Source organism: Saccostrea echinata, unplaced genomic scaffold (assembly GCF_033153115.1).
Source record: "Saccostrea echinata isolate AGI-Se365-2 ecotype Australia unplaced genomic scaffold, CSIRO_AGI_Sech_v1 ptg000025l, whole genome shotgun sequence".
In the NCBI taxonomy this organism is placed as follows: domain Eukaryota; kingdom Metazoa; phylum Mollusca; class Bivalvia; order Ostreida; family Ostreidae; genus Saccostrea; species Saccostrea echinata.
The window spans coordinates 23,791,052-23,811,199 of record NW_026889774.1 but is presented as its reverse complement, the minus strand read 5'-3'; the positions used below and the strand labels follow the sequence as shown (position 1 = coordinate 23,811,199).

The window sequence follows — 20,148 nt, the reverse complement described above, 5'->3', positions numbered from 1 at the left end:
TGACGTCTTTTATACAAATTGTCCAAGGGCAGAGATTTTGATTGGCTAAAAATCTGTTTCTAAAATTATATCGGAAAAAATATCGTAGTGTTTTAATGGAAAATGAGAGGTAAACAAATTTTATTTATTTACTGCAATATTTAAACACTGGAATTGAATTTTTAAACCCACTCATTTTTTCAATTTTGCTCTCTGCCCGGGATTAGCACATACCATTTCATGGTTGAATTCGACTTTTCCACTCGGCGAGCAGAGTTTGACGCTGTTTACGGGGATAAACGAAAATAAAGACAAGCATGCCATATTTTGTTGTGTAGATAAATTATTGTAGAAGACACAGGTATAAACAGTTTGCAAGTACATGTCCTCTGGAATTGTAAATGAGTGCGATTCTGAGGGAGGGGGTACTCCGTGTAATTCGGAGTTGGATACCTTGTGTTATTATTATACTATGGGTCAAAAATTTTATTATACTATGGGTCAAAAATTTATTACAGAAACAAGTGCCCGTGAAATTGTCAGGCCGTTATTTTCAAACTGAATTAATTACGGATTTTTCATTTTGCCCAGTCATGACAAGGAGCACATGGCGCGTGTTCACCGGTCAAAAGGTGATGCTTACTCCTCGTTGGCACCTGATCTCACCTATATTTCAGAGGTCCGCTTTGGCTCTGCTCATAATTTGTATTGTTGAAATAGACATTCGAGACTGACGCTGTTCGTAATCTTCACAATTCTTTCAAAATTGTGCTAGATAAATATGCAAACTGAATTCTAATTTAAAAATAAAAATTTGGCTACATTAAATCTGATAGTAAAACAAAACTTTGTGGAAAGACAATACAATAGAAAGATTTCGTAATAATGTACATGAATTGCTTCATCAGAACTAAAATTAGCTTACAAATGTAGCTTCTTTTTTTTTTCATCACATGCATACTTTGTTCATTTTAAAAATATTGTCTTCTGTTTAGATAATGTTATTTATTACAAGGGTCAGATGAAGGAGTTCATTATCAACTGTAAGAAAATAGCATCGATCGAGCATTAATTTGGTCACAAAACCTCTTCGAATTCATTTGATTGAGGTACTAGTAATAGGATATCCAATATTCGGGATAATTGGTGATTTTTTCATATCTTCTTGCTTTTGCTGTTTGTGGTTTCAAGATTAATTTATAACATGGTAAAATGGTTAAACTTTTATTTATTTTGGGTAAGTTTATTTTTTCATGTTTTGCTTTGAGGTAATAGGATATCCAATATTCGGGATAATTGGTGATTTTTTCATATCTTCTTGCTTTTGCTGTTGGTGGTTTCAAGATTAATTTATAACATGGTAAAATGGTTAAACTTTTATTTATTTTGGGTAAGTTTATTTTAGGAATGACTCTAATTCTTGGCCAAATTATTCGAGTATAACCTGGTTTGGGTACTCCGTGTAATTCGGAGTTGGATTCCTTGTGTTATTATTATACTATGGGTCAAAAATTTATTACAGAAACAAGTGCCCGTGAAATTGTCAGGCCGTTATTTTCAAACTGAATTGACCACGGATTTTTCATTTTGCTCAGTCATGACAAGGAGCACACGGCGCGTGTCACCGGTCAAGGGGTGATGCTTACTCCTCGTTGGCACCTGATCTCACCTATATTTTCAGAGGTCCGCTTTGGCTCTGCACATAATTTGTATTGTTGAAATAGACATTCGAGACTGACACTGTTCGTAATCTTCACAATTCTTTCAAAAGTGTGCTAGATAAATATGCAAACTGAATTCTAATTTAAAAATAAAAATTTGGCTACATTAAATCTGATAGTAAAACAAAACTTTGTGGAAAGACAATACAATAGAAAGATTACGTAATAATGTACATGAATTGCTTCATCAGAACTAAAATTAGCTTACAAATGTAGCATTTTTTTTTCATCACATGCATACTTTGTTCATTTTAAAGATATTGTCTTCTGTTTAGATAATGTTATTTATTACAAGGGGTTAAATGAAGGAGTTCATTATCAACCGTAAGAAAACAGCATATCGAGCATTAATTTGGTCACAAACCCTCTTTGAATTCATTTGATTGAGGTAATAGGATATCCAATATTCGGGATAATTGGTTTTTTTTTCATATCCTCTTGCTTTTGTTGTTTGTTGTTTCAAGATTAATTTATAACATGGTAAAATGGTTAAACTTTTATTTATTTTGGGTAAGTTTATTTTTTCATGTTTTGCTTCGAATTTCAGTATAGATATTAACAGTTTTGCTTTGGGGAGAATGAAAAATTAAGCCTGATTTAATAGGGAAATTTTAAGATAAATATGTATTTTGGCAATAACTAAACCTGCAGATTTCTATGCTTAGTAATATAATTTTTTGAGTATCCTATGTCCTTTAAGAATATGAAAGATTAATGTCCATAGTTTGGCGGAATGAAAAGCCCTTTTCAACCATCGTCGATCTTTCCAGTATACCAATATACGTCACATACATATCATTAATAAAGCATATAAAATTACCTTCTTCTTGTTAAACTAAAATCTCCTGCTTTGTTGATTCCATGAATTGTTGTGGATGATACGAATTCATCAAATTGTTTCCGCATTATTTCAATAACAAAGAATGAAATGACACCAATTCTCAGTGCCCTGACATCTGATCTAGATATTCAATTTCGAATGTACTTCGATGTATTGGCTTAAGGTTACTTCATTGCTGATCAATTATTAAAGAAGTAAGCACCTGTATATTGGTTATTCGGTGCGACCCAGAAGTAATGGTCATTTTTATGGCTATAATCTTATGCTCGCGAGGTTTGATCCCAATTGTCAAATGAAATCAGATGGCATAGACATTGTATATTACTAAATATAGATGCTAGCAATTAAATCTGAAATCAGTCGCCATATTTATGCAGATACATGTAGCAAGAAGGTCTCTGTCTTAAAAGATATTGATACTGTTAATTCAATAAACCATAGATTTAACACTGGCGGATTTAGAGGGGGGCAGGGGGCACGCCCCTTCCCTTTTGTGTCCAAAATATACATAAGATTTAATAAATCAATTTTGTTGGCGTGGCCGTGGGCCCTTACCCCGACCCCAAACTAGTCGCCCCCCCCCTTTCAAGATTCCTGGATCCGCCACTGGATTAATTAATGATTTGTGAATTGCAACGTTTCTAAAAAATGATTTCTAGGTACATTTAATTTAGTCATTAACCTTTATACTACATTATATGTTTACCACCTATCGCCTTAACTTCAAACTGTACGCATATATAATTTAAACTTTATACATACAATCTTCAGATAATTCCACTTTTTTTTATTATGCTTTTTTAAAGAAGTCTTTATGTATTTTTTTTTTTAGTGCAGCAATTTTCATTGAAAGGTCGCTTGCCCCCTTTAAGCGCAGTATTGGTCAGCGCATTAAAAAAAATGTCGAAAAGTTAGAGCAAGCCCCCCCCCCCCCCGTTTTGTTGTTGTTATTGTTTTTTGTTTGTTTGTTTGTTTGTTTTGTTTGTTTGTTTGTTTTTGTTGCTTGTCAATTATTGCTGTTTTGCCCCCGCCTAACTTTGAAAAATATAAACAAATTGATCGAGTTAGTCTGGTGTTTGAAATTTTGCGTAGACTGGCTTGCCTGTCGGATATGCGCGATCTTTCGAACGACAGAGACAGGCAATACCAGTCTAAATTTTGAATTGTTGCCGCGAGCATTATTTACAGAATATTTTGGAAGTGACCAATGCAAACAGATGCGATTTATTTTTCCCATTCTCTTTTGTTTTCTACGGAAGTCCATTTAGTCCATTTAGGATGAAAAATTCAATTAAACGAATTTCGTTCATTTTAATATATATCAGTATTCTTTTAAAAGAATTAAAGAAAATGTTTTAAGTAATATAATTTGATTTTACAAATTTAATTATTCGTTATATTGAATTCAAAAATATTTTGATAGTTCCTAAATGGGCCTCCGTAGATTGGGCTTTTTAACATTTTATTTAGAAAATTATTATATCCAGAGGGGCAATTTCTTTTTACTTATTATTTAAATGAGGGACTTAAAAATTAAAATAATGTCTTTATTTATCACAAGACTATCAAAAGGAATAGATATGAAACATATATTAGATGTGATCGAATTTTGTCTTTGATCCTTTTTGAAACATCTGTTAACTCGTTTTGACTTCAGTTGAGTTTTCTTAGATCGAACAGAAAACTGTCATTCATAATTCATTTTAATGATAACTCTTTCAGTATATTTCAATGAACAAAACGATAAAAATTCAAATAAAATTGAACAATTGTATTGCGCTATTGCCAGTTTCTGAAAAGACATGAATATTAAAAATATTTAAACCATTGCAGAACAGCATTCCTTTGTTTTTCAAATGTTTTGTCGTGTTATTATCAGCTGGTCGTCAAAAATAACTCACAAATTAACGAATAAATCGATTGTAATACCACATTCATTAACGCATCATTTTGGACAAAATATTTTGGATTTTCATTTAAAATATATATATATATATATATATATATATATATATATATATATATATATATATATATATATATATATATATATATATATATATATATATATATATATATATATATATACGAGGATTGTTCGGAAGGTTCGTGGACTATTGCCAATGTTCGTTATACTGTCTTCAAGAAATTTAAAATGAGCACATTATCATATGTAAAAATACTTTTTTGTTTACGTGTGAAGTTTCAATCCATGTGATTTAATAGAATTAATGTTATTTGATTTTAAAATCAACACGTTTTGTAACTACGGAGCAAACTCAACAACACTGTAACGTCAAAACATACCGACATGAGGTTCTCAAAAATACTATCCCTATACATTTCACACAGTATTGCCCAATACCAGTGCACTCACTAAAAACGTTTCTTTATCATTTGAAATCTATTTTGCTAACAATTCTTCCAGTAGCATTATTTTGTTTGTCAATGTTGTATTTTTTTTCACTGGATAAGTGTGCTTTCACAAGATCAGCATTTGAAAAGCGCCAAACCCTTAGCATAGCGTTACTAACTTTTCAATGTTTTTGATAAGATTTTTACAGATAATCCGTTTTCTCACAGATCACCATCGTCTAAGCAGAGTAGTCTATCATTCAAATACCGCTTGTACCATGTACAAACAGATGCATGGCTTGCTTTTGACATATTTCCTACTTCCTCAGCCATTTTCAGTGTTTTTTTCTGGATTTTTTTAGAGTACAACACAAAATTGTGTGGTTAACTGCTGCTCCTTGACGTTTCCACGACGTCATCTTTTTTGCCTTTTTCAATGACGACTACCTATCTTCTGAAGCTGATTTCTTTTAAAGGAAGCAAAATATTAAGTCATAATTTAGAATCAGAAACGATGAAACAATTCTTAATTTGAACCTGGAGAATTTTTCCGTTTATGTGTCATTTTACAGAAGATATGACTTCAGATATTACTTACTGTCTTGACTGTAAATTACAAAATTTTGACTTGCTCCGTGATCCGATTTTCGCATTTTTTAAGTCTAAATAAGTTTGAAATAAATCACGGATATTTTATTTTTTTTTAATACATACCATTTGAATTTACTGTTGAAATATTTCTTCCAAATTTGGATATAATATCACGTTAAGAACGAAAGTTAGGACTGTAGTCCACGAACTTTCCCGAACAACCTTCGTATATAGTATATATAATTTCCATTTCATATTGTAGTCCTACTCTAAAATGGGTTGGGGGATGGGGGGGGGGTGAAAGTGTTGAACAAACTTTTTCCCCTTCTTCTATACATTCTTGGGTAAAACTTTGACCCTTATTATGGCCCCAACCTAAGTACATTGGGGTATTGTTCACATAATCAATAATTATTGTCTTTTTTGCCAAGTGGTTCTTCAAAAGATTTTTTTTTAAAAATGATGCCACTAAATTTCATTCTTTCTCGATTATTTCCTCCTGAAAAAGGGTGTGGCCCTTCTTATGATTAAATCTGAATTCCTTTCACCATAGATATTTTGTGGCAAGTTTGGTTAAAACTGCCCTATATAGCAGTTCTGGAGAAATTGGAAAGGACAACACAAGATACACAGACGGACACTGGACACTCTTCAATGAGAAAACTGTCGCCCGCGTGGCGTAGTGGTTAGAGCGTTCGCTCTAGAGTCGCAGAGTAAGGAGTTGATCCTTACGTCGAGGGTTCGAATCCCACTGTGGGACGTGAAGACCGGTCCTTCGGATGAGACCGTATAAACCGAGGTCCCGTGTCGCAGTAGGTGCTGGCACGAAAAAGATCCCTCAAAAGAAAAAGATCACTTATATATATATATATAAGAAAGCATGCAATTCTTTTTCTAGATTCGTTTCTCGATAAAAGTAATAATTTTTACAGTCAATCCTTTAGTAAAATTTAGAATTTCAACGAAGCTTTAAGGTTTTTATTTTAAAAAAATGTACAATTTCATTTGTAATTTAGATTCATTTCTCGGTGAAGAATATAATATATGCTTATACAATAATTACTTCCTATAATTCAATTTAAGTGACAAACATCATGTATGTACATACCTCATATTTGCAGGACAACCTCGAGAAAATAAAAACCCAAGTAATGAAAGAGACGTAATTTGAAATTAAAAAAGTTAGATCTATGTATTTGTCTTCCATTGTCACGCGAAAGGTTACATGAAACAATTTACTCATTACATGTACATCAAAGGGCAGGTAAATAAAAAAGATTGGCAAGCACTGCCTCAACACAGATTAAAAGTAAATCAGCAAAAGGTCTCTGACGTCACATCTATTTTCAACATACATTTGAACTGTGATATATCTTTCAACTGAGCTCAGTGTCGTCAGTTATACGTTACATTTCTAGGCAAACAACAAAGAGTACCCTATAGCTACTTCTAATACTATCATCTACAAAAAGCAGTAAGATCTAACCTACATGTACATGAGTTTGTAAAGTTGCAAACACTAATTTTGTCCCTTAGTTACTATTATTAATTGTAAGAACAGTGTCCGATTTCAGAGGGTCAACCTCCATATTGTCTACAGACAAAGAATTCTCTTTTCTAAGATGTTTTCTTTTCTCAGACGATTGAAACTTTGCATCGGAAACAGCATAAATAAGACGATCCCAAAACAAGAAGTCGTTCAGTTTAAGGTAAGTATGAGTTCGTAAGAAATGTTTCATTTCCGGTTCAAGCGTATCAATTTTAACATTATTCATCAGGATAACAATTAAATGGCGTTTCCTTTCCAGTAGAGTCTGATGAAAAGCTTTTCGGAATTCCAACAGGCACCACTCGCTCTGCAAAAAATTCTCGGACAACACAATTATAGTGTGTCTGCTTCTCTCCACACTTTCTATAATGTTGTCCGATATGCAGGCTCCGAGAACAAAGTGCTTATGGTGAAGACAAAGCCGCAGTTTCTCTAGGCGCTTACAAAGAGTTCCCAAGACCCAACTCTCGTCCAATGTGCTGTAAGATATAAACGCGTCGTACTCCTTGGCGGTGTTTCTTCTTGGTCTCCAGAAGCGGATCCCTAGTCTTGTGTAGGACAACATTCTGATCTCCCTACGAAACATAAAAGCAATACAAATAAGTGCGACAACTGCCAGAACAATGAGAATGATGAACGAGATATTCGGGTATTGGGCAGTATTGGATGGTATTGGGTCGGCTATTCCTGGACAGAGAAGCTTAGCGTCAAGGGATTTGAAGGTCATCCCTTCTAATGTTGATGGAAATGAGCAAGTTTCGTTTCCAAGGAATCGGTAGGGGGTCGCCCAGTTTTCTTCTATTTTGTTCTTGACAAAGCGAAGTATCGTCTCTTGTTCGTCCTCGCAGGTGCAAGAAAATCTGTTCTTGGAAAAATCCACGAGCATGCCATAAACCTGTCTAAGTTTGTCTATCAAGGTCATGGTGATTTTGGAAATATTGTTGTGTTGTAAAATAATTTTTACACCTGATTTTGGATTTCTTAGATAAGGAATCTCTTTTATTCTGTTATGCGAAAGATCAATTATTTCGATGGATTCAAAACGTCGAAACCAGTTGTACTCCGTAAAATGGGTTGGTATAAAGTGTAGGTTCATATTCGAGAAATTTGCAACACGCAAGTTCTTGAATTTTCCAAAACGTAGAAAATAAAATATTTCATTCTCCGATTCATAGTCGAAAAAGAGAATCTTCGAGAGAAAAACAGACTTTTCGTACACTTCCAATCTGTTATAATCACAGATATTTCCCACGGGTAGGTCCTGAAATCCGTCAAAATCTCCCTCAAAATGTGTTTTACTCTGTTTCAAGACACGAAGCCCTCGAGGAAAGAAGGTCATGCAGCCGTAGAGTCTCTGTAACCAGTCAGAATGCTGAAGAACGCTTCTGGTATTGTACAAGTAGGAAGAATTTGTAATTTCCAAAATTCGTAATGTCATGTCAGTATCCCTTAGTGTCCCAGACATCTTTGTGGCAAAAGAACCCTCCAGAACTCCTTCTTCAAACTTTGCGAACATCCCCGTTATATTTAGACAGTCCCTTATCCTTAATTCTGTCAGATTCCCGGCATTTATTGGATGAGTGAGGACGAGTTGTCCACCTTTACATGTGATGTTCAGATAGATTTTTGGACGGCTTTGTAACAAAGTCCAGTGACGGAACTCTGAAAATCTCCACGTCGTCATCGAGTGCACCTCACAGTTGAATTCCAGAACGGTACCGTTGTAGATTTTGCAGGACTCGTTAAACATGTTAAATGAACTAAGTATGTTATCGATATTGGCATTTGATTTCCCAATTACGAGCACCAACAACGCAATCGACGTGAAAAGCATGTTTACCACACAATAATGACGATAACCTGTAAAAAGTGACGTTTTATATTTTAAAGATCGTTTTTATGATATTTGTAAATATTATAAATTATGTGATAACACACTTGTAAACATGCGTACACTTTACACATTTTTTCCCCTCAAATAATTATGCACATCTCCTTTGATTTATGACAGAGTACAAAGAGGGGAAAAAATCATTTAATGCTTATAATTTTTTTTTTTAATATAGTCAAAGCACATTCAAACACGAAACTAATTTACTATTAGTATTTATATTGAAATTAAGTTCTCTTTATTTTGAATTGATAGTACAATTCATGCGAATTCTTACCAGTTGATGACATTCCGTTTGCATTGTTCAGTCCGAATGCAAACGAAGAGTATTTTGTTAGTATTTATAACTAAGATCGAGTTAATTCCCGGATCAATTTTTTTGTCAGAGACATTATTTGTTATGCATCGCATTCTTTTCTTTTTTTTTTTGTTCAAAATTCAGCTCTGACACATCACCGGGGTATATAATTAATATTAATTACTTATCATCAATTAGCATGTTTACACGAAACGATCGAAACACGATTGTTATCGATCAAAAAAGAATTTTTTTTTTTGAAAATAGAAGATGGCTTCACACTTTCTGTACATACAAATTTGATATTTTTTAAAATATGATTTACTCGACCGGCATAGAGTACAAAGCGTTGCCAGATACTTTCTACATGAGAGCTTTAGCACTGTATTCATTTTCATCTAAGGTAATTTAAAGTGACAAACATGTATGTACAAAAATGGTGAACTTAAATCGCCTGGAATATCTTTTCATACTTACTATAACATAAACGGGCAGTGTGCTCTCAAACGCTAGGTTTGTACAAATGCACTGCATTTTATTATTGTCATCGTTTTATTTCTTTCATTTAATTTTTTTTCACACAATTTTTTTAATTTGATCTTTTGACAAATTCTTGCATTCAGAAGATATTTAAGAAGGGTTATTTTCCCCTCTCACAATCAAATTCATCCACCTGCCTCAACTCCATGATATATCTGCACAATCCTTTCAATCTAAACAACAGCGAATTTATTGAACTGTAACTTAACCCTCGTAGAAGTCTTGCATTTGTCAGTCATCACCAAGAACGATCAAGTGTCCGGTTATAATTTAATAGGGAAAATCTATTTTTAAAAACCCGCAAATCATGCTAGAATTCTCATTTTCAAAGAAAATTATTTGAGCAGCTGGTGCGGATAATTTATACATTATTCAGACGATAACGTAAACATAACATTTATACGTAAAAAACGCCTACGTACCCAAAAATTCTCCTAGCATAGGATTAGTCATGTCATATATATCTTTCCAAGTTTTGAAATTTCATTTTTTGGCGCCAGGGGTCCTCTTGGCCTATAGGGATGTGGTTAAAAAAATAAAGATTTTCAGCAGAATATACCAGTGTTGAGGCTAAATTAATGATCAGATTGATTTTGCTGTGACCTGTCATATATAACGGGAAAAAAAGAGTAGAATCGTCTATAAAAATGGCAATATTCAATTTTCTTATCACCCCCCTCAAAAAAAAAAAAAAAACCAAAAACAAAACAAACAAAAAGCACTTCAGATAAAAAAATCCATTCCTTTTTACCGGATTATGTTTTAGAATAATAGTTTTTAAAAAATGCAATAGTACTACAGGCGAATACTGCATTGTGGGGGCCCGGGGGGGGGGGCTGAAATTCGTCATTTCTGGCGATTGTTTTTCCCTCTTTCCTATATATATTTTTTGGGGGGAAGGGGTATTGCTGTTCCTTTGAGCAAACATAGACCTGTGATTTGGTGGAAATAGGTTGAGTACTTCTGGTGATGTCGCAAATGTCCAAAAAAAATGTATGATACAATGATGCACAAAGCACGACGAAAAAAAAACGCATTTAAAATACCTAATTAAGTCACTTTAATAACTCGAATGAAATACAATGGCTACTTTTGTAGTTCATGTGGAAACTTTTATGAAATGGACAAAATAATGATACATCTTTGATGAAACATACAACGATTGCAAAGGACACGGAAATAAAACATCAATTATTAAAACTATATTTTACATGGGGCTACTGTTGACTTGAAATTCGGTAAACCCGATTTACTGGATAATAATCCCATGGGAAAATCTGACATGTAATATGAACACAGCCATTTTCGCAATACTCCATTAATAATTTTGGCATCGAAAAAATAATTGGTCTTATTTTCAATGTCTATACAATAGTTCTGTACTAATCTTTGTGGGATCGAGCGATTAAGCTCAGACGCTCATCAATGAGTAATTTTAAGCATGCCTGTCAATATTTTGCTTTTTTCAAAAACTATACTTTTTAAATAACGATAGGGATTGACGTTAAATAATCGTTATCTTAACAATCACTCAAAATGAGCTGCAGAGTCATTCGTTAAGGTTAAAAGGTCAGACGTCTGGTTGCATTTCTGTCTCATCAGGCATACATTTATTTTTTATTTTTTCGTCGAATTTGAAAATTATGACTCCTGAGCAGCTATTTTAATATGCAGTTCAGCATAAAAATATCAAATCAATAAAATTTATAAATCAAAAATTTAAAAGTAATAAAGCTCATATCATGAACACAAATTACTGCACTTAATCTTCTCCTGGGACTGGAACTCTGGACCCAGGTGACGGGAATTTTAATTTTTATAAAGAGAATTTTTGTGTGCATTATTACAACACAATAAATCTGCCTGCTAGATGCTACCCCCCCCCCCCCCAAAGAAAAAAAACAGGGAGGGCTACATTATTGCAGCTAAACCATAAACAAAGGGGATTCGCATTTCACAATATCGGGGGGGGGGGGGAGGCTCATGGTCATCAAACATACAGTTTGCTAGATTCGAGTAATAAGTAATAAAATTAAGCTATACGTTTTTATGTTGAAAAACTTTGAATATAGATAGAAATTTATGAAATGTTTGTCATTGATTATAAGTATGTTTAATGCATTAGAAAAAGTGGCACCCGCAAGTAGTACGACGGCGAGCACTGAGGTTTTCATTGAAAGGCAGTTGCCCCCCCCCCCCCCCGCCACTTTTTTACAGGTCTTTTTTTCTGTTTATCAACTCTCCAATCGTTGAGTAGAAGTCTCTGACGAGACTGTAGCTCTACGTGTGTACTTATGATTAAGACAAACGTGTTTACATCGAAATCTGATTTCGGGGTATTTGTCAACTTACCTGAAAAAAAAAATGGAAGGGGGTTGTCAAAACTCCAAAATTCTATTTCGTGGGGGAAGGGGAGGTTGGGGGATTGGGATAGGTTTCAATTTTTTTTCACAACCAAATATTAATATATAACAATACCAAGTTTAACTTTATAACAACAAAAAGTTGTTGAGAGGGGGAGGGGTGCAATTTAGCCTTTCAAATTTTCAACCGTAAAATGTTCTGTTTGGAAAAAATTGCTCCATCCTCCGATACTATGTGCTTGATTTATACTAACACATTGTAACATCGATTGTTGAAATCAAAAACCAATAAACAGAATTATTTATCAAAGTATAGTCTACTTGTGTACCAAGTCTTACTGAAATTTGGCCCCTGGATCATGAAACATCTTAAGCTTAAGTCAAAATTTTCATGTTGTACTAAAATTTTTTAAAAGTCAAGCAGACCAACTTAAACTAATTTTCAATGTTCCTTAAGGTTCATCGATACTCTGATAAGGCAGATACCTGTTAATGACATAAATAATTATCATTCCTTTATAAATTTGTCAAGTTGAAGTGTCTTTTTTTGGTCCAATTTTGCCCCGCAAGCTATGCTATAATTGTTTGTATTTTACTTAACAAATACATGTACCATTCTTTTCGAAAATCATAAGAATTAAACATTTTATATGAGTGAGCAGAGGGTTTAAAAATGTTGTTCTCTGCATATTTAGAGATTAATTCAATAGTTATTCAACATTTTGAAAGCAAGGGAAAAATTGACTGAATTAAGTCTAAGTCTATTTCATGATCCCGGGGCCTTATTTAAACTGTAGGGGGAAGAATTACTCATATATTTCTATTTTTAGTATCGGTGGCAACGGTGGATTTTGGTTCATTATCAAACACCAATATAAAGAATTGTGTATCTTAGTGTAGTCTACTTAAACCAAGTCTTTGAAAAATCTCAAAAATTGGAAGAAGAAAAGCGTTTGAAAGAATTTCACAGAAATTTTTATTTATTAGTATCCATGGCAACACCATATGTAGAAATGAAAAACCGATATTCAGAATCATGTATCTTAGTAAAGTCTACTTACATGTGTACGTACCAAATCATAGTGAAATTCGACCAAAACTGAAGGAAGAGTAGGGTTTGAAAGAAATGCACAGAAATTTCTATTTTTAGTAACCATGACAACACCTCATGTCAAAATCAAAAAACGATAATTAGAATTATGTTTCTTAGTTTTGTCTAGACTACTTGTGTACCAAATTTTATTAAAATCAGACCAGAACTGTAGGGAGAGTAGTGTTTTGAAAGAATTTCCAAGATTTTTTTTATTTTCTGTAACCATGGCAACACCATTTGTCAAAATTAAAAACTAATAGTGAGAATTCTGTATCTTAGTATAGTCTACATCTGTTCTAAGTCATAATGAAATTGAACCAAAACTGTTAAAGGAGTAGCATTTTGAAAGAATTCCAAAATTTCTATTTTTAGTAACCATGGCAACACTGTTTGTCAAAATCAAAACAACAATAAAGAGAATTATGTATCTAACTAAACACTACTTGTGAACCAAGTCTTTTTGAAATTGGTCCCAAACTGTAGGAGGAATATTGTTTTGAAAAATGTTTACAAAGGGACCGACAGCTAGACAGATGGACAGACAATGGACACCTTACCAATGCATAAGCTCTTCTGGTCTCTGACCAGTAGAGCTAAAAAATAATGCTTGGTCATAAGGTGCCTGAATAAGATGTTGTGGGTCAAAGATGACTTTCTAAGATATAATGCATTTCTTAGAATCTAATTTACAAGAACTGATTGCTTTTCATAATCATACACTTTAAATTTTCCATGCAATGTATACAGGAGTGAAGATTTTCACAGCTGAAAAAAATAAAAGTCTCAATTCTCAATACATGACCAACATAATCCCATTCTATTATAATGAATTAAAAAATATGGTAATGACTAATTACTCATTATATGATGCAGTTTGTCCACTTGATAAAGAAAGAGATATTTTAAAGATTGAATCAATTCTGATGAATCTGGCAACAACTCTAAGGTATAAGTGAGGACAAAGAAAATTAACAGGTTTCAGTTGACTGCATTCATAGATGCTATACATTAAGTTTAGTTGAAATTGGTTTAGCATTTAAAAAAAAAAAATTAAAAAAAGCACAAAATACTCTGAATTTTGTTAAGAATGCATGAAGCAAACCTCACAAGAACTGAGGGGAATAGATAAAAATATATGATTGTCTCTGGTTACCCCCCCCCCCCCCCCAAAAAAAATCCATTTAGAAAAAAAACAAACAAACAAACAAATATTTAGTTCAAAATTACATTTAATACAATAAAAGTTATATCTTGTGTATTGTATTCAGGACATTTTCTTTGAGCCATCTTTGTGATCAATTAATTCATTGTGGTGTTTAATGCCTTCATTTGATTTATCACCAAAATATCTGTATTCCTTCCCGTCTTGGTTCAGTTTGTATACAGGATCAACTGTAAAGAACTCCTCATTCAAACTCATGTCTCTTCGGATTTTCTCTGTATGTTTCTTAATAGTTTCTGAATCCATGTCCCACACAGTTTCTGTCTTGGGCTCCATGGGCAACATCTGTTGTTCCTCTTTAGGCGTGATGTCTTTCACAAAAATGAATTCTCCATTGTCATTTAGGCGACAGTGTTCGAAGTCTGCCTCGCTTTCAGGATATCCATATGGAAATGTGATGGGAGTGACGGTAACCAAGTGCTTAATGAGCATTAGCTGATTGTTTATTGTAGGAGTGTTCTTCACAATGACTGCATTTGGTGCATTCTTAGAACCTAGCTTTAAATTTAAAGCAAATGTGATAATTTTTAGATATATGTACCAGACATGTGGGGCATCAATATTGGAAATATTCATTCTATTTAATCTAAATTTCAGATAGTTCATTAAATTATTCTTTCATCATTATTCATGTTTTTATTATTGACATATTGATCTACTTGTAAATTTTCATTTTATACTAAAATGTGCTATACAAACTTCACCTTTGATGTAAATCCGATTTTCTCCAACATAGTTTTTTCTTTTTTGGGCCGTCCAAATACATGTAATGGTTTAATTCTTTTAACCAGATGAAGTGGTGAGGGCTCAGGCTGTTCTTTTAATACATTTTTTTGGTAATTTAACAAGTCTGCTGCCCAGGACATGTCATTCTTCTTCCGTCTGTTTCTTTTCAATGCAGTTCTGTTCACATATTTGTAGCGAACACATAACTTTTGAGGTGCACATCTGTTAAATAACTGACTTGATACCTACAATGTCAAATAAAAACAGATTACACAATCATCATGCACTGTAGCCTAATGAGCTTTGATACAGCAATGAATTATCAAAATCAGTGAGGTGGGCACAAGAGTACTATTCTCCCTCTCCCCTAATCCTCTTTCTCTCCTTCACAACCCCTTCTCCCTTGTCTTTTACCTCCAATTTACCCTGCCCCTCTCCTCTCCCACATCAACTTTGATTTTGTTGATTATACACTAGTCTACATACAACATTCAAGACACAAGAGACATTGATGTGCTTGCCAAGTTTACTGATTTCACATTAAGTAGTCAGCTTACTATCAGGCCTCTAAGTGACCTCTAAAATTTAGGCGCCAGCTGGCGCCTAATAAAATATATTTAGTTGCCAATGCAAATTGTTAGTCGCCAGGCAATTTTTTCTTAGGTGCCAATTTAGATATATGGACTCATTGGTTTAGTCCCAAGATGGGGAGGGGGTCTATTGCAATCATTAAGATTCTTTTCTCCTCTTCAGAAAAAAAAAATTGTTGAAAATATTCATAGTTTCGGAATTTGATGATCACCAACTTAATTTTAACTGGTCGCCACTTTGGCGACTTATAGAGAAATTTAAGGCGCCAATCAAAATTTTTAGGTGCCTGGCGACTAAATCAGTCGCCAATTAGAGCCCTGACTATTAGGAATAAATTGTCTTGGCCAAACTGAAAAAAAAAACAAAAAAAAAAAAAAACATTCTTTCCATACTCATGATGGTTGGCGAAACAAACTAGAACTCAGTATTTATATTACTAAAACTTTTCCTTTTTCATTATTTTTTTTAAAAGTTCATTCTCTAATGAACTATCACTGATGAGCAAAAATACAACTCTTCCCATAGCAGCATAAGATGTCACAATTCTTATACAATCCTATCTCTAAATAGATAAAAATGGAAGATGTCACAATAACTGTAACACTTCCAAAATCTTCAAAAGATTTTACATTTATCTGAGAGTGAAAACAGCTGAACTCTGTATCTCAAAACTGAAAATCTCAACTACCACGGATATGTCAAAGTGATTGGAAGTCCCAACCCCTTATTCTTTAAGTATTTTACCCTCAATATCAAATCCTTGGATATCTCAAAGTTTTTACTTTGTCCCTTTGAGTTCCAGATAACAAGGTTTGACTGTATGTAAATAAAAAGTATACAATCAACATCTATTGTTCTAAAATAAACTACAGTCACATGAATACATATGAACATACACTTCTCACAAAGGCATATTTCATGAAACGTTAGTACTTCATGAAAAATTTTACCTGTTTGGGAAAAGTTCATATCAAGAGGCCCATGGGCCACAATGCTCAACAGAGTCACCTTGGCTTTGCTTTGCTTCCCCCCCCCCCCCTTTAATATTCCCATGGAAATTCATCCACTATTGCGGCCCCAGACTTGCCCTAACAGGTCATGACAAAAAAAAAAAAACTTTCACAAATTATTTTTCTCTCCCCTTGAAAGAGGGCATGGCTCTATATTTGAACAAACTTGAACTTGGTGATGGTGGGGGAGGGGGGCATAGAAATTTATTAACTATGAAAATGCTGGGGGATATTTTCTTAACTTTTTCTCTCCAATGTTCAAGCCATATTGACATTTTGAATTTTCTGGATTGTTTGTAGCTTTAGCCTTTCACATACTTTACAATACCTGACCCTGTTATTTGTTTTCACATTTTGTTATCTATTAAATTAACAAGGAATGAATTATATCATTAAACTTGGTCTAAAGGACATTTTAACGATAGAACGTCAGCATTCTATTTTGGCTTTCTTTGTAGCATTTTTTTAATTAGCCAAGTGATTCTGGAGAAGAAGTCGAAAATTTAAAAGTTTTCAGACGGACGGACAGATGGACTGATGCCGAAAAAAATGTGATCTGAAGGCATAATCATGTTATTCAATTCGCGAATGGATTAAGTTTGACGTTGTACACGTTAACATTTACGTTTCTTTTCCTTTTGAAGGATGTTGTTTTCACATATATCTAAGGATATAATACCAGCAACAAAAAAAATATGAAAGAAATTTAAATTAAAAATATGCTATTTATTCCGTAAATGTACTAATTTTTGCTGTTTTCACATATATCTAAGAATATAATACAAGAAACAAAAGAAATATGAAAGGAATTGCTGTTTTCACATATATCTAAGAATATGATACAAGAAACAAAAGAAATATGAAAGGAATTTAAATTAAAAATATGCTATTTATTCCGTAAATGTACTAATTTTTTCTGTTTTCACGTATATTTAAATATATAATACTGCAAACAGAATAAATGAGAACTAATGGAGAAGGAATTAAAAGGAAAAATACCAAAATGTGCTTTTTAATTATTAAATTTACTTATTTCTAATATTTTATATGTAAAGTACGTATTTTAAAATAACGGGTTATGCCATTGATGCCATTTACGGAATAAACGGAATTTTATTTAATATGTTTTTAATTTTGTTGTACTTCTAGTGTTCAAAGAAAATAACAGATACATCATCCATTTGCTATTTATTTCGTATTAGATGAAATATAAAGACGTAACATATTAATTTGTATGCCATTTACGGAATAAACGCAGTATTAAATAGCTTGTTGGGATTTCACTCTTCAAACAGTTCGTATCGTATTGAAGTGCATGTGGTAAAAACGCTAATTACAACTATTATTAAAATGTAAATAATTTGTGTTCCTTCTTTCATATTATTCAGTGTAGTGTTAAGAGTGTTCACGGCGTTCACCACCCAATTGTTTTCATAGGCCTCGTACAGTCCAAGTTTAACGTGAGTGATGTGTACTCAAATGTATAGATCAAACTTGACGTTCGTTGACGCAGTGGGCTCGAAAATGAGAAGAAAAATATATGTAATGTAGATATAAGACAAGTTTATATATACTTCCCTTTTAGACAAAAATGCAATTTACTTGCACCTGTATTATAAATTTGCAACCACAGTCCTGATTTTTTCAAAGTTATGTCAGTATATGTATCTACTGGTTTTGATAAGTGAATCCTTACAAATTTTTAACTGACTTCAAAGTTCACTAAGAATGTGTATTATTTACGGAATAAATGGAATAGTTTGTATTTTTATATATTTACTCGTGTTAATGAATTCGTTGTACCTGATTTGCGTTGAAAAACAGAACTTACGTCGGTATATACTCATGTTATTCAATTCACTTTATTCAATTCCTTCATTATTTTAAGAATGAAAATCCCCCAAAAAAATCCAAGCCCCATTTTTTTATCTGTATTACCCCCAAAGAAACCCTTTTCCGGGGAAAATCTCCCCTTTCAGAGACGTTTAGAATGTTGCCTCTGTATATATATACTCATGTTATTCAATTCGCTTTCCGTGAAAAGTCAATTTAAGAGTCTTGCCTCACTATATATATACTCATGTTATTCCATTCGCTCTTAATACCTGATATGTATTAACGATTCGGTTCGCTTGCGTTTTATTGAAAGGAAAACAGAACTTGCGTCTGTATATACTCATGTTATTCAATTCGCTTCATTCAATTCCTTCATTATTTTAAAAATGAAAATCCCCCCAAAAATCCAAGCCCCATTCTTTTTATCTGTATGACCCCCAAAGAAACCCTTTTCCGGGGAAAATCTCCCCTTTCAGAGACGTTTAGAATGTTGCCTCTGTATATATATACTCATGTTATTCAATTCGCTTTCCGTGAAAAGTCAATTTAAGAGTCTTGCCTCACTATATATATACTCATGTTATTCCATTCGCTCTTAATATCTGATATGTATTATCGATTCGGTTCACTTGCTTTTTATAGAAAGGAAAATTGAACTTGCGTCGGTATATACTCATGTTATTCAATTCGCTTCATTCAATTCCTTCATTATTTTAAAAATGAAAATCCCCCCAAAAAATCCAAGCCCCATTTTTTATCTGTATGGCCCCCAAAGAAACCCTTTTCCGGGGAAAACCTCCCCTTTCGGAGACGTTTAGAATGTTGCCTCTGTATATATATACTCATGTTATTCAATTCGCTTTCCGTGAAAAGTCAATTTAAGAGTCTTGTCTAACTGTATAATACTTTTTATCATTTTATTAATGCTTTTTATCATTAAAATCAGTTTTATAAATGTAATGAGGTTACGTGTACAACGTCAAACTTAATCAATTCGCGAATTGAATAACATGATTATGCCGATCTGAAGCTTCTCTGACCAGGCAAGCTAAAAAATGGAAAACATTGTCACTCGAATCAACCACTCACCATCCCCAAAGACATAAACGTAACTGTTCTGTATATCAAATTATGCATTTTTAAACCATTGTTCATTTTGACTGATTAAAGAATACTATGATTACTATAACAAAAATGCATTTGCAAATAATAACCTTTTGTAGCTGCATGAACAGCGCCATGATGAATATGTATTAGCTGAAAAAATTATTCTCCGGATTAAATTTTTAAAAGTTTATTTAATGAAAATATTTTCTATAAAACCAAAAAATGCTAAACAGTATGCTTGAAGCAGGATAGAATAATGATACTGAAAAAGAAAATAATATTAATTTGAACAAGTCGTTATTTTTTTTCTTTTTGGCTTTCCCGGAATGATTTTGTTTACATAATAATTTCATCATTTACTTTTATTAAGAATGGGTTATACAAATGTTTTTTTAAAAGAGTTACAAAGTTGGAATTCAAGTTCTATAAAAACAA

The 20,148-nt window shown here is 33.1% G+C and overlaps 2 protein-coding genes across 2 annotated transcripts; both read right to left on the bottom strand.

Annotated features, from left to right (window-relative positions):
• Positions 1-6,520: 6,520 nt before the first annotated feature.
• LOC133192745 (toll-like receptor 4) lies at positions 6,521-8,861 on the bottom strand. The gene has a single exon (XM_061328758.1). It carries the CDS (start codon positions 8,784-8,786, stop codon positions 7,020-7,022), a length of 1,767 nt encoding a protein of 588 aa, XP_061184742.1. The 5' UTR covers positions 8,787-8,861; the 3' UTR covers positions 6,521-7,019.
• A 5,571-nt stretch (positions 8,862-14,432) lies between these two features.
• On the bottom strand, positions 14,433-19,874 carry LOC133192744 (uncharacterized). Its single transcript, XM_061328757.1, has 3 exons — positions 19,821-19,874; positions 15,148-15,414; positions 14,433-14,941 (listed from the first exon to the last, which is right to left on the bottom strand). The coding sequence occupies exons 1-3, from the start codon at positions 19,845-19,847 to the stop codon at positions 14,486-14,488; spliced, it is 750 nt and encodes a 249-aa protein (XP_061184741.1). The 5' UTR covers positions 19,848-19,874; the 3' UTR covers positions 14,433-14,485.
• Between the last annotated feature and the right edge of the window lie 274 nt (positions 19,875-20,148).